Source organism: Pyrgilauda ruficollis, unplaced genomic scaffold (genome assembly GCF_017590135.1).
Source record: "Pyrgilauda ruficollis isolate IOZ18807 unplaced genomic scaffold, ASM1759013v1 scaffold25, whole genome shotgun sequence".
In the NCBI taxonomy this organism is placed as follows: domain Eukaryota; kingdom Metazoa; phylum Chordata; class Aves; order Passeriformes; family Passeridae; genus Pyrgilauda; species Pyrgilauda ruficollis.
Genome location: NW_024523822.1, coordinates 4,257,397 through 4,272,083, shown reverse-complemented (window position 1 = coordinate 4,272,083; position 14,687 = coordinate 4,257,397). Strand labels below are relative to the sequence as shown.

At 36.7% G+C, this 14,687-nt stretch overlaps 1 protein-coding gene across 6 annotated transcripts in view; it reads right to left on the bottom strand.

Annotated features, from left to right (window-relative positions):
- Positions 1–14,687, bottom strand: part of PDE4D (phosphodiesterase 4D) — a 306,758-nt gene that overhangs the window by 122,728 nt on the left and 169,343 nt on the right. The window contains exon 1 of one of the 6 annotated variants that reach the window (XM_041470895.1): positions 4,332–4,668. The exons of the other annotated variants lie outside the window; for them this stretch is intronic. Within the exon in view, the coding sequence (XP_041326829.1) occupies positions 4,332–4,396 (65 nt within the window). The 5' untranslated portion in view covers positions 4,397–4,668. Of the gene's footprint in view, positions 1–4,331; positions 4,669–14,687 lie in introns of those variants that run through there. 6 annotated transcript variants of the gene reach the window in all.

Here is a 14,687-nt window from a genome sequence, read left to right as displayed (position 1 = left end):
ATGGCAACAAGGGACAAGTAATATCACCAGCAATGCCTCACAGAGACAATCATAATACTCTAGAGAAAAAGATATTCACCCAACACAGAAGTAAAAAGCCTTAACCCTTTAGCAGCTAAGTGATATGAATGCTGTTAATATTGTTCACACTTACATTTGCCTACGTTAACATTCTCTGCCCTGTAGACAAGGATTCCTTCAAGGACTACCCAGGTTTTGGTGATCTCACCAGCAGTGGGATTTCCATCCTGGAAGTCAGCAGCTAACTTTAAATACAGGTCTGATAATAATAACCTGGATGTATATGACTCAGTATCATTTATTGAATATATTCATCATCTTTGTAATGGCAATAGGCTTGCTAGCGCCAAGGGATTAATCAAAGAACTGAATTGTTTTGGGATGGCTAGTTCCAAAGTAGTGTGATGTTGCCACAGCTTCCTCCTGTCAGACAGGGCTCCCAAAAGACTGGGTCACACTTATTCCAGAGTTCCACTTCACGGTACCTTTAAGTCAGGAGAGCAGTGTACCTACCTGAGGTCAGCATAGCTGAATGTCTGTTTGTTTGCTTGTTCTAGCTCTTCTGCCCCAGAAACAACGCTATTCACTGATGTCAAGCCACAACAATTTTGCTGTCTCCATTCAGTAAAATTTTACTTAGCATCCCTCTTGTGATCCGCATATTAAAGGTCAGGAAAAGTCCATACAAGAGATCAGTTTTGCCCCACTTATCTATAAATATGTCATAGACTGATAAATATGTCATATTTGACAACATCTTTCAGTAATTTCCATCATATTGCAGACAAGCAATATCACTCACTTCTAGAGCTAAGTAAGAGCAGGTGCTTTGTTTTACATAATACCACAGACTGAATTGTTGAAGACCTCTGCTCTCTGGGTGACTAGACAGGCTGTGCCCTTTGCAGGTCAACCTACCCTAAGTTCCAAAACCCAGAAAAGCCTGAACTGGCCAATATTACAAAAGCAAAAGAAAAGCTGGCAATGCCAACTCACAAAGTAAACACATAACTATCTCTAGTCACATAATGCAGAAAGAATTGGGGAAAAAAGCTGACAATACTCCAGAGGCTTATAGCTCTTTTGGCTAGTTTTATATATATATATATAATGAAAAACAAAGGCAGTTCTAAAGTCTGATCAACTGCACCATTTCCAGGCAGTAGGTTGTAGTCTGTCCAAAAATGAGGCTGCTTGCTTGACTTGCCATCAAGCAAGCATTCTCAACTTCTCATTTAAATTTCCAAAATTTTAATAAAGTTCTTCCAAATAGTTTTTTTAATATTCAAAATTATCAAAAGTTATTATTAATTTAAATTATTACATATTATTATCAAATAGTCAAGAATATGTAATCATATTATCATTTGGCTGTCTCAGGCAAAGTTTCATTCACTGTGATTTCTTTACTTCCTTGTTATTTCTTCTCTGGAATAAAAAGACGCATCAATTGTCTTAGTTGAAAAGCCTGCACAAACATTTATCCCTTCTAGATTATTCTCCAGAGGATTTATGATATAAAACTATACTTCACAATCACACCCTGAACTGAGGAATGAGTGGGAATGGGTGGTAGAATTGAGCAGCAATAACATAACAGGTAATAACCCTTATATGTCACTTTCTTGTTCTGTATAAATACCAACCATCTGCTTTTACTTCAGTCACCATAACATTAGGATAAATTTAACAAGCCACAAAGGAAAGAGAAGGTTTGCCTTCGGTCCCTACCATCACAGTAAACAGCAGCCATCCCCAGCCCATGCAGCTTTAAAGGGGAGGCATCAGCACAGCCTGGGCTCACCTGCATGTGCTCCAAGTCAGCTGGGGTACCCTTTGATTGCTTTCTAATATTGATACTGAAAATAATATCATGCTTTTACCACACATATGCTTTTACATTGAACTTACTGTATCTTTTGGACAAAGAGGGAGTCTGATTTCAGGGCACCAAGAGCAGAGGTTTTTCTGTCTTATGTTTACATCTCTTCTGTCCTTTCACTGGCCTCTGTGTTTTGGCAGCCCAGTTTCTGATCTTCACAGGAACTTTATTCCCATGAGAAATGGTAGAGGAAATCTGGGATCATTTTTTCTCAAACCCTTGCAAGAAGGGTATGCACACTTTAAATCAGTCCTGTCAGTCAAGTCCCTGTGTTCTTGAGACTCATCTTCTCCTTCCTCCCAGGCACTCCTGCTCCCCTCACATAGAGTGGGATCACTATATCAAGAGATTCAAGAAGGATCTCAGACAGGTCTTCTGGCCTGAACACCTACCAGCGCTTCTGATGTAACCCTGATTTAATTTGTCCCTAAGCATTAATATTCTGGCAAGACTATATTGTTGTTACTCTCTCCTGGAGAACTGCAGGACGGCGCTGACCCACGGGTGCAAACGCAAGGATCAGGCAGCAATGCAGACGAAGCAAAGCCAAGCAGCCGCTTTGGAGGCAGGGCCCGCTCAGGCCCAGCTTGCAGGCGGGCGGCGTGGCAGGGCGGGCCGGCCCCAGCTGCCCCCGCCCCGCGGGCAGCCAGCAGCTGGGCTCCGTGTGGGCCGGCAGCGCTTCCCTCCCATCCTCTCTTATCTCCGCACTCCGTTTTCCCTCTGGTTGGGACAGGGCCTGCCTGGCTTTGCTCCACAGCGCTGCAGAACAGCATGTACCCTCTCCTGCAGCCTTCAAGTGTCTCCCTGAGAGCCGCCTCTGAGCTCAGGTCGTGTTCCCAAACAGCAGGGTAGCAGAGGACTCCCAGCTTACAACCAGCAGAACAGGTATTCTCAGATATCAGATTAGCGCTGTGACTAAAGGCCACAGCAACAAAAGGGAGGCAGGAAGGTATTTTAGACAGAATACTTGGTGCTCAAATTAGCCTGCAACTATTAGTTACAAGGATTTTTTTTTTTCTTCTAAACTACTTTTTTTCCTGCAAGAATTAATGGAGGCAGTCAACAACCAAAAAAAAAAAAAAAAAAAGGAAAACTTAATCAGAGGTCCTGATTTATTTGCACAGTTGTACGTAATAGCTAAGGTATGTATGTTTTAGCTCACTTCCTTGGAGACACCCCACAGAATGCAGCACATTAGCAGTATTTAGTTTACCAACATAGCACTGAATTTTAATAAAGACATAAAGATACTACTTACTGCATTTATTTCAGCAGAACTCTGCCTTAGCACTTTCTGAGAACAGCTAGGACTACTCCTTAGATTGAGAAGTATACTTAATTTCCTTTTACTACAAAATGGTTTCAGTAAAAGATAACTGGAAGATATCTAACTCCTTTAACAGTACTCCTCACATGGTTTTAGCTCAGAGCCAAAACTATTTGAAACACAAAAGTTTTATAAGGGTAATATTCAATTAACTGGATGTATATTCTCACAAAGAACTGTATTTAGTCACTAGTCTATCCTCAGTAACACATCAGCCATTTATATATTAAAAAAGCTATATTTTAAAATACATCTTTTATATATGTAACATATAGCTACGTTACATATTAGTCTATTACGTGTTTATTAAAATTATGGTGGCTTTACTAAGACAGAGAGAAGAACAAAATGTGGGACACATTAAGTGAGTAAATGGAATTTATTTCTCATACTTCATAGAAAGCTGTGCTGTCAGTGTCTACCAAGTTTTAAAAAGCATGAAGTGATGCTTAAAAAGCATAAAGAAAAAGAATTATTCAAAAGACAAAGCCTTGCTGATTAATAACTGAAAAATATTCAAGAAAATTGTACAGACAGATCAATATCACAGACTACTTCTACTCGTCTAAGCCTCAGAGAGCAGGGGAAACACATGAAGCATAACACAGCACAGTCTCACACATGCTGCTACAAAGTCTGCTGCTTCTTAGGTCACATCTCTACCAGTCAGTCTATTTATGCAGCAAAGCTACATGTAAGCTTCCCAAAATAGCTCACACAACCTATAACTTCATTTCACTCTCCAGTCTCCAGAAATACAAGCTTTGTGTTATGATTTCTCTTACTGAAATAAGTGTACAGAAGATTTTTAGGCAGCATACCTAACTGTAAGGATTGTACCCGACTGCTGAATGGGTAAAATCTGTGTAACATGTTAAAAAATGTACGAAAACTGTTCTCTTTTTAAAAATTACATACGCTGCATTTTACAAGAAAAAGCTACATAATTTTGTTTCTTACTAATAATTGTGCAACTCAGCAGCTGAACATGTTCAATAACCATGCAATACCTATCAAATCAAAATTAAAGCCTGTGACTTTCTTGGGACATATCTCTGTGTCATAATGGAGAGCCTGAAAGAAACAAGCGAACCACATTACCACATTGCGTCGGCAGTCCTTAAGGAGCTGGTAGATCGGGATCTTGGCTTCATAACAATGCTCATTTTGAAAAATTCCTTCAGTATTACTAGCAGTCAGACATCAGTTGTCCTTAAAAAGCTCATTCTTAAAGTACTCCATTTCAAAGTATTTTTTTAAATCTTCTGCTTTTTAACACCCTCCAAATCCGTCTTGTGTAAAAATCCAGGCTGTGGTGGAAGAATTCTAACATGCTGCAACTCCTTCCTTTTTCATGCTGAGTTTACTCTAGCACTGTGCTGTTCGGAAATGACAGTGCTTTTCTCCTCTGTCTTGTGTTGCCCTGGGAGGAACTAGTCTATTTTGAACCTATTCTCCCTTCAGGTCACATGAGAATGAAGGCAGCTGAAAAGAGTTCCTATCTCTTTCTTTCAGTTTGATAACAACAGGTTTAAAGGTCAATAACATTAAAAAAAAAAAAAAAAAAAAAAAAAAAGTGAAAAAAAAGAAAAGAAACAATACTTCTGATTGATAAATGAAAGGAAAGGATGAATGTAAGTTACAGTAACATTTCTGAGTTTGCTAAGAAATTCCACTTACAGACATGCTAGATAAATTAGTCTCTGTGGAGTAAAGAAAGGAACAAAGGTTTTTTTCATTCCAAATCGACCAAAACCCTTACCCAGAAATGAAATCCTTCCCTTTCTCTTTGTCCTAACACTCGCTTAGATACTGTGAAAAAGTATTATTATCTAACTTCACAAACCAGAAAGCATTCCCTGTCTGAAAGGTATTCAGAACACTGGGGGGAAGTTAAGTAAAAATTAAATTCCTTGTTGACTGTTAAAGTCAACACACATACAGATAGTGATTGTTATTAATCACTGAAGGACAAAATACCTGAGTTGAGAATTACAACATGACATCCTTTCTGCTGTACTGCAGATATCTTTTCCTGTTATAATAATTACATTAATAGTTTATGCAGTACTAAAAAATATTGCATTTATTTATTTATTTTTCTGGTAAAAAAATTATCATAAAAGCTTTGAGAGTTAATTCCTATGTTGATATATTTGGCAATTTCAGCATTAAAGGAGGGGGAAATGCAGCAAACAAAATAGGGATTATACTTTTTAATTTATAAATTTTTGAAAATGTTCTGAACAGTGTTAGAATTGGTTTTAAACTGAAAGAACAAATTTATTGCTGAACAAGTGTTTGCAAGCTTAATAGCCATTCCTTTGCAATCTCTACAAGTGTTGCAGTACATTATTTTGGATGGGAGTGCATCTACGTTAATAATGAAAGCAAGCAGTGAAGATTGCTTTTATAAAATTTATATAGACTTGGCTAATAGAAGGAAAATATGATAAACAGATTATGTATCAAAAGATAAAAAAGATTAATCAAATTAGAATGTGTGTAAGGCTCTCTACAACCTTTGCACTTTATTTTATAACAGTACAATAAAATCAATTACCAACTACACTGTATATCACCAGGAAAGATCCTAACTGGCCTGGAGGCTTTTGCCAGTGATCTGCATACAAATTGTTCCACAACAGCAGAAGGAATGTTAATAACGTTTCTTGCTCTGCGTTCTGTTCTTCACGTTTTCCATGTTTTCTGGCACTTATCTCTCAAATATCACTTAGCAACTTGCAAAGGACCTTTTGTAGGGGTTCTATGAAATCAAAAAAGTTAGCTTCAATGAATGGAAAAGGCATCTGTGGTAAATTTAGCTCAAAGGGTCATACAGTCATAGGACCTTTAGTAACAGTTGGGTCTGTCACTGTGCAGGTCACACATCTATAGAAGCGCACATAAATCAAGCACCATGTTGTGAAACTTTATTATTCCTTTAACAGATGGAATAGGTCATTTAAAAAAATCAGATAAGATAGAGATCCTTGACTATTACAGAATACCTGGCCAATTTAAAGGCTTTTTTTTTTTTTTTTTTGAGTTTTGTTGATTATTTGTAATTTATAAATATAAAAATTATTCCAATTTTACACAGGAAAATAAAATAAAGCAGAATAGAGCTTTTGAATAAGCTTTTTGCGATACCATACTGAAATGGAGTATTCAAAGACTATTTCTACTTTGCCACAAAGTAAATATCTCAGGATGGAATGTTTTCAAAAGTGTATCAGACAAAATGCTGCTTCTTACTTGTAGTTACTAGAAATATTACTAGAAATATTAACATTATTAATATTTCTAAGATATTAAACTAATATCTTAGAATACTAAGATATTATACTAATATATAATACTAAACAGATACTAAACACTATTACTACTACTACAATATAAATACATTCTAGTTGCAGGTACTCAATTTGAGTCTGTTTTTCAATGGCAATTCAGAAAAAAAGTCCTCATGGGGTCACAGTTCTCCATCTCATTAACACCCACTGCAAACCTGCTTTCTTTGTTAGTCTCCATCCTCAGCTATTTAGAAATAAACTCCTGCTCTCCAAGTGCCTACTAACTTCAACTATTATGAAATATACATTAAGCAACCATACTTCAAGCGGCCGAATCAGAGATTGTCTTCAGGGTGCAGCCTTAGACTCATAGGCTTCCCCCAAAAAAGGGAGTCTACCAATAGGAAGGAGAGCTCACAGACTTTTAGGTAATGTTAGTCTTATCTGAAATTAATCAGTTGACTTCGTTGAAGCTAAAACAAAGAAGCCTCTTCATATTCATCATGAGAAAGGCCAATCTTTTTCTAGAGAGGTTTCTAGAGAACCCATTAGAACAACTTTGGCAATTAACAATAGGTTCTAATTCGTACATAAAATCTGTTGTGCTACAATTAACACCAAAGGCAGATTTGTCTAAGTTTTATGTAAAGATAGGAGAATACTAGTCTACTGTGCTCATAGAAGATGGTGTAGCACTTATTTTTGTATTTGGCCCGGGGTCAAATAATAAAAACTCTAAATTTCTCACAATTAGAGGAATTAAGAGAAAAAAGAATTAAGGAAAATTAAGAGAATAAATAGAGAAATTACCATTGTTTAATTAGCTGATTTGTGCATGTAATCTTGTAACTTAAGAAGAACCCCTAACAAACCTATATTTTTTTTTTTTTCCTTTTTGGAAACCTTTTATTTATTTTATGGTGGCAGGAAAAAGGCTTTGGAAGAGAAGTCTTAGGATGCCACCCATGTTTGAGGCAAGTGTTGATTGTATACTATAAATAGTGAAGAAAATATTTAAAATTAATGACACTATTAAAAGATGGAGACATTCAGTGCTACTAAATACACTAATAATAAAAGAATCAAAAAAAAGCAACAATTTTTTTTTATCTGCGTGTATCATCAGCTGAGGTTCTAGCTGTATAGTTAAAACTTCTAAGGAAAAAAAGACACAGAAACAAAACACTATTAAATGAAAATTGTGCTGGATTCAGCCCACTTTGAGCATGCTTACATTTCAGTTACTTATCTTCAAATTAGTAACTAATTGAATTATTCCAGTGCTACAGTGCAAAGAATTAAATATTAACATGAATTGCCAAAAGCATGGCTTAGGGAATGAGGTACAGGACTGATTCTTTTGTTCCATGCTTGGAACATCTCTTTCTTCAGGTTATGGAAAACTTGCTTAAACATTCTGAGTTTCGTCTTCCTAGTTTGTAAAACAGGGATAACCCACATAATGCTGCTTGAAAAGCACTTGGACATCAAACTGATGAAAAACCATGCAACAGGAGCCAGGTTATTATTGCTGCTCTATGCAAGCTGAAGAAATGGATTCACAACTTCAAACCTTCAGACATAAATAACAACTGGGCTCTTAAGTGTGGCATTTGGAATACACATTACCAAATGAAAGCTACAAAACAATCTGTTGCCTTTTGATATGCAAACTTAGTTTCACCCTGGGTTTTTTCCAAGTAGGATAGCTAAAATATCTTTAAAGACTTGGAGCTGGGCTCTTTCACTCAGGACTATGCATGTTATTTCTTAGTTACTGTTGCATCTGATCTTGCTTACAGTTTGTATCTTTGCTTTCCTCATATATACTTTCCAGTTTCCACATTTATGTGAAATACAGTTTTCAATAAAAAAAAGAATATGCATTTAAACTTGAAATCAACATTTCCAATCTTCTGGAGCACACATTCCACTGTAGGAAACATTTTTTCACAAACTAAGCACCACACCAATTAGTTTTGTGAAACTCTTGAGTTGCACAGTTCATTCTAGCTCATCCACAGACTAGATCATCCTCTAGTCTGCATTACTGTCCTGTACTGCATAACAAGCTGAAGGACAGAAAATATTATTAAAATGTTCTTATATTACCTGCATGAGTGAGTCTGATAACTAGTAGTGGAAGTGTAGGCTCAGGAGATGTACCTTTCAAAAACAAGTATTAAGTCAGAGAATTTGAGAAACAAATTTTTAACCCAGATACAGATTTTGCAACTGCTCAACATAGCAGGTGATTTTAAAAACATTTTTTGTAGGGTTATAATTCTAGAAAATTAAACTTTGCAATTCATGTCTAGGTAACAGCATATTCCCTTTTGACTGGAGTTCTTTAGCAAAGAGGAAAAAGTTGCACATAACTGCATAAGAGAACTAAAAAAATTAATGATAACTAGAGCATAGAATTCATAAGAATGAAAAAAGGCAAACCAAAGGGCACAGCAGAAACAAGACATATGTCACTGGTCTTTCCTTTCTGTATCGACTCACATCTAGCTGCCTGGATTGAGCTTCCCAATTTATAAATGTGGTTTATTAGCTCAGAGCCTGCTGTGTAAACAAAGTTACTGTGTGCTCTACAAAGGCCTTATACAGAATTAAATGTGCAAAACTCCTCATAGATCTCATGGCAGAGAGGGCCTTCTGTAAGAATACCCAATTCTTATATGATGCCTTGTCGGAAGATTCTTCATCTCAGTTTCCTTTGAAGCAGCCAGTTGCTGCTGCCTGAGGTGTGCCATGAGCATGAAAGGAGGTAAGAGTCACAGAGGCTTCACAGTGCCTTGCTTCCTTACTTAGCAAAGTCAGGTTGTTGATATATGTATGTCAGACTGAAAACGTGTCCTTCTGCCTTTATTCCTGCCTACTTTTAATTTGATTTAATCAGTTATGCAATTAGAGGTTAGCAACCTCAGTACTAACTGACCATTGTTGGTCCACATAGATTCCATTACAAAAATAAAAATAGAACCTGTGCAAATCTTCATTACTAGAGATTCAAAAAGAAAATAAAAAGAGCTAATTTTTAGAAGTAGGAGAATACTTTTTTTCTGAGAAGCATTATATTCTAGGCAAACAGTGTCATCAGCTATGCTGCGGTCGATGGTTACATCAGTCATTAAGATTGGAATAAATGATATCTGCTAATGTTGGATTAACATTGTATACTAGCAAATAGCCTAAAATTAAATACCACCCTCCTAGCAGACTTTGGATTTCAGCTGAGCTAAGGCTGCCTAGTGTGTTGGGCTGGTTGTTTTGGATTTTTTTTTTTTAATAAACAAAAATTCCCCCCAGAATGAGCCGTGAGTATGTATACATGTATATATATATATATGAACACATAGGCATATAAAATACAGGTTACATTATAAAAACATAGATCAGATGTCAGATCTAAATGGGCATACTGCAGTAATACAGCACTAATTACAAGGTTAAAGGAAAAATCTATCAATGTTTCCATCAGACCTTCTGTTTTTGAACTATTTGCTCCACACAGAGACTACAATTTGTTAGCTAAATAGTTGCTTGAAAATAAACATTGGTGGTTCATACTCAACTCAGTAGGGAGTTAAGCAGTAGCTATGGTTTCCAAGAGTAATATGCCAGCTTTTTTAGGCTAAAAAAAAGTAGAGTAACATTTTTTCCTCATTCTTTTTTTTTTTTTTTTTTCCAAATGAAGCAGTGGCTACTAGGAAAGGCAAGAGAGAATTGCATTCCTTTTACAAAGCTTTTATAATTATGACTGGTCCTGGACAAAGTTACTCTTAAGTGTCAGGCTCACTATCAGAGAACCATTATATTTTGTAAGATATGCCTTCTTTCATCATCATCTTGTTCAGAAGAATGAGATAGTGTGAGCTTAACAAGAGAAGGTTGGAAGACTCTGAGGAATACCAGCATTCCAAGACCATGTATGTATTTCAAGAGTACACACAGACCACTGTTTCAAGCAAACAAAACTTGTATGTACAACATGAAAATTTATACTTAAATTTTAAGCATGTTAGCTAGCCTTATATAGTAAAACACTTTTTTTTTTTCTTCCAATTTTGTCTTGTCTAGAACAAAAAACAAACATTAACAGTAAAGCTGCCCAACCCAGCCATGCATACTCTCAAATTAATATTTCTGTAACATTTTGTCTTTTTGGAAACAATAAACTTTTACTGTCAGAAAGTCATCCTGAAAGCAAATCTGAGATGAGGTAACCACATTAGTGTAACAGAAGGGTTCTCTACAAACAGTAGATTTCTCCATGTCCTTCACTGGAAACTTGGCATCCACAGGTATGGGATCATGGCCTGAATGAGTCAGACATGGATAAGACTCTTGTTTGGTAGAATGATATCATCCATACTTCTAAGTCCTTCAGAAAAATGTCAAGAACTAAATTTAAATCTAAATTATGCATTATATTACAAAGACTTTCTTGAAGAGGAAGTATACCTCCATGACGCTTGTGTTTCAAAAAATCCACTTGAATTTGTATAAAATTTGCTTCTCATGTTTCACTTCTGTTTGTTTTTGGGGTATTGAAAACTCCAAAGGTTTAATCTGGCTTGTGTGAGGTGAAAAAAGAAAAAAAAAACCCAAACTTTTTATATGAACACTCAAAAGGTCAAAATATATTCAATTTTTAATGCAAAACTATCAGACTCAAAACTGTAATTAAAGGAAAAAAACAATGTCTTTTAAAAAGTTGCAAGTTACTTCTATGAGAACAAATGAAGGTTACATTGAGAGTACATTACTTGTCATTAATTATTCACTGAGAGTTAAACAAGGCACACAAAGAAAGGAGTTTTCTCACCAGCCTTGAGCTGCCAGAGGATTGGTTGCTCATTTAAACTGGTCAGCTAGGCTCCTGCTGGAGACAGCTCTGATAGGCACTTGCTGGGGTAGTCTGTTTCCATGATTCAGACATCTATTTAAAGACAGACAGCACTGCTCCTCTCTGTCTATCCTTCTGTGGACTATGGCTTCCTGCCTATTTTATGTTAGAAATCTAGGTTTTGGGCAATTCAAAATGTACTTGACAAATTCTATGGTACCAGAATAAAACCTATAAGTTTATATAACATGGGGATTGCAGATTTTTGCCTCACTACTCTCTTACTTGTAGCAGTTGAACTGAATGTAGATAGGATTAATTTTTTTCCTTTTATAGAAATATAAACTTGACATATTTTCATATTTGGCCTCACATCATATTTGGATTTTGTGAGAGATGAACAATGCCAAGACACCACTGCCCCAATCCATATTTATTGTAGTCCAAAATTTATGGTGAAAAAAAAAAAAAAAAAAAAAAAAAAAAAAAAAAAAAACAAACTAAAAACTGCACTTCTGACTTCTCCCCTCCTTCCTTTCCAGGGGAGGAAAAGCAAAGTGATCAAAAGGAATATCCATGTATATAGTAGAGTAGTTATGCCTACCACTGAAAACTTATATAAGACCTACTTGTTCTGAATATTCAGGCATCTGGAGGGAGAGATACATTATGTTCTGATAGTCATTGATTCTAAATTTCTTCTCAGTTTAGGACTAATTACTTAGGTCTACCTGAACACTTTATTCCATATTTATATGTTTGAATTTCCCCTTATTAAACAATGTACCAGGCACAAGAAAACCATGTTGCACTATAAATCCCAGAGATTTTTAGCAACACTGGTTGTGAATACCACCAGAGATGACAGTAGCCAGAAACTTCATGTTCTTGTGGAAATTTAAATTGCCTAAATTGGATGCAAGCATTTCAGAATTCCCAGTGCATTGCCAGGGACAATGTGCCTCTTTCCTCTTTACCCTTCTATGAGTAAGAGATACTTTGTGTGTCGTCAAACACATCACAGCTTTGCCTATTATATGGATATACACAGAAGAATACTTATATGTAGACCTCAACATGCTTCCTGTAGGACAGCAATTCTGAGACTAGTACAGTGTCACTTCATACCTAGCTACTGGTTTACATATGGTAGCCTTCTAATATAGCAAATCAATCTATTCTTTTCTCTTGATGGTCTCCTTCAGTATTTGATTAGCAAAGCTATCTCTGTTTTTCACATTGAATTCAATCCAGCTAACTTCCTTCTAGATGTATGCTGCTATGTTAAATGCAGAAAGAGAGAATCTCTGACTAAAATAAGATGAGGCACCATATCTTCCTCTTTCTTTATTTAGGGTGTTTTGTTTTGTTTTAATGAAATGGCATTCATCAACTTTACAACATATTTCCTTAAAAAAAAAATAAAAAAATCATAGGAACATAGAATGGCTTGGGTTGGAATGGATCTTAAATACCACCTAGTTCCAACCCTTCTGCCATTGGCAGGGGCATCTTTCACTGGACCAGTCTACTCAAGAGCCCCATCAAACCTGGCCATGAACAAAGCCAGGAAAAGGGCATTCAAAACTTCTCTGAGCAACCTGTTCCAGTGCCTCACTACCGTCTGAATAAATAATTTCTTCCTAATATCTAATCTCTCTCCTTTTTTAAGTCTTAAAAGCATTCTCCCTTGTTCTATTACTATCTGTCCCTGTAAAAAGGTGTTCTCTCTATTTTTTCCAAATCACTTTAACTATTAGAAGGCTGAAATGTTTTCCTGGAGCCTTCTCCTCTCCAGGCGTAACAACCCCAACACTCTCAACCTCTCTTCACAGAAAAGGAACTCCAGCCTGCTCATTATCTCTGTGGCCTCCTCTGGACTTGCTCCAACAGGTCCTGCTTCTGCTGGGGCTCCCAGAGCTGATGCAGCACTGCAGGGGGGTTTCACCAGAGCAGAGCAGAGGGACAGAATCCCTCACCAGTCTCTGCTGCCCACACTGCTCTGAATCCAGCACAGGACATGTTTGGCTTTCTGGGCTGCAGGGGTGCATTGCTGGGTCATGTCCAGCTTTTCAGCCATGAGGAGCTCCGAGTCCTTCTTGGCAGGGCTGCTCTCAATTAGTGCTACTCCCAGTTCTGCACTTATGTCTGGGACTGCTCTGACTGTACTGCAGCCCCTTGTGCTTGGGATTTTTAATATCCTTAGCTTCTTATGGTCTCAGTTCTCAAGCTTTTCCTGATGCCCCTGGATGGCATCCCATCTTTCTGTAGTTAGGGACACCACTCATCACTGGCCTCCATCTGGCTCTCCACTGACTGCAACTCTCTGGCTGCATTCACGTCACCCTTTCTTTAGTTTACCCTTAAAATCCAACTCTAAATGTCCAGTTTGGGGTTTATGATTCCATGTGAAACTGTGTTTAAAGCTTTCAGAAGCCCAGGCAGATTGCACCAGTTGGACTTCCCTTTAAGAGCATTGCAGTTCACTCCATCACAGGAGGGCGCAGACTTTGGTGAGGCCCTTTTTGTCCTTAGTGAAATCATGGCTACCTTGGTTCGCCTGCTTGTCTTGTATATATCTGAACATTGCTTCCATGAGGATCTATTCCATGAATATAAAGAAGAGAAATCTAAATTGCAGCAGTTCTTATTTGAAACAACTTAATTTATGCAGTATGTCTAACAGAATGTGTTCACTGTTGGTTAAGACCATATGGGCTGCATTTCACTGTGTTTGCACAAAACCTACAAAAACCAGAGTCAGCCTTTTTAAACTACTGTGAGTATTTTGGGTGTAATTTTGAAGGGTGGCTTGTTTGCTTTCTTTTTTTACATGTCTAAAGGTGGGTTAAGAAATTAAACAGACTGGGATGAAAAGACACTTTGGATTTTTTTTTTTTTAATTATCACCTGAGATTACCTATGAAAGTACTGAAAAAAAAATCTAAGATTTCTCTATGTGAAAGCTTACATGAAGATTCATTTATAGAAAATTTTGGAAAAAGTATTCTACAAATACTGTAACAGTGAAATTTTTTTCTTTTATAATTCACTATAGCAAAAATTCAGGAAATGGTTTTGTATTTTATATTGCAAACATTGCTAAAGCCAACTAATGACATTAAGTGTTGGCTGTAATAATATGTTCTTTTAATTTACATGCTCGTATGCACATTTTTCAAAACTTGTAATTTAATTTGAACTAGCATTCGAAATACACTGGAAGGTTTACAAATCACAGCAAGATGCACATTACTGTCTCTGGAATATGAAGTTACAAAACGTTGGAATTTATTTTTACTGTTT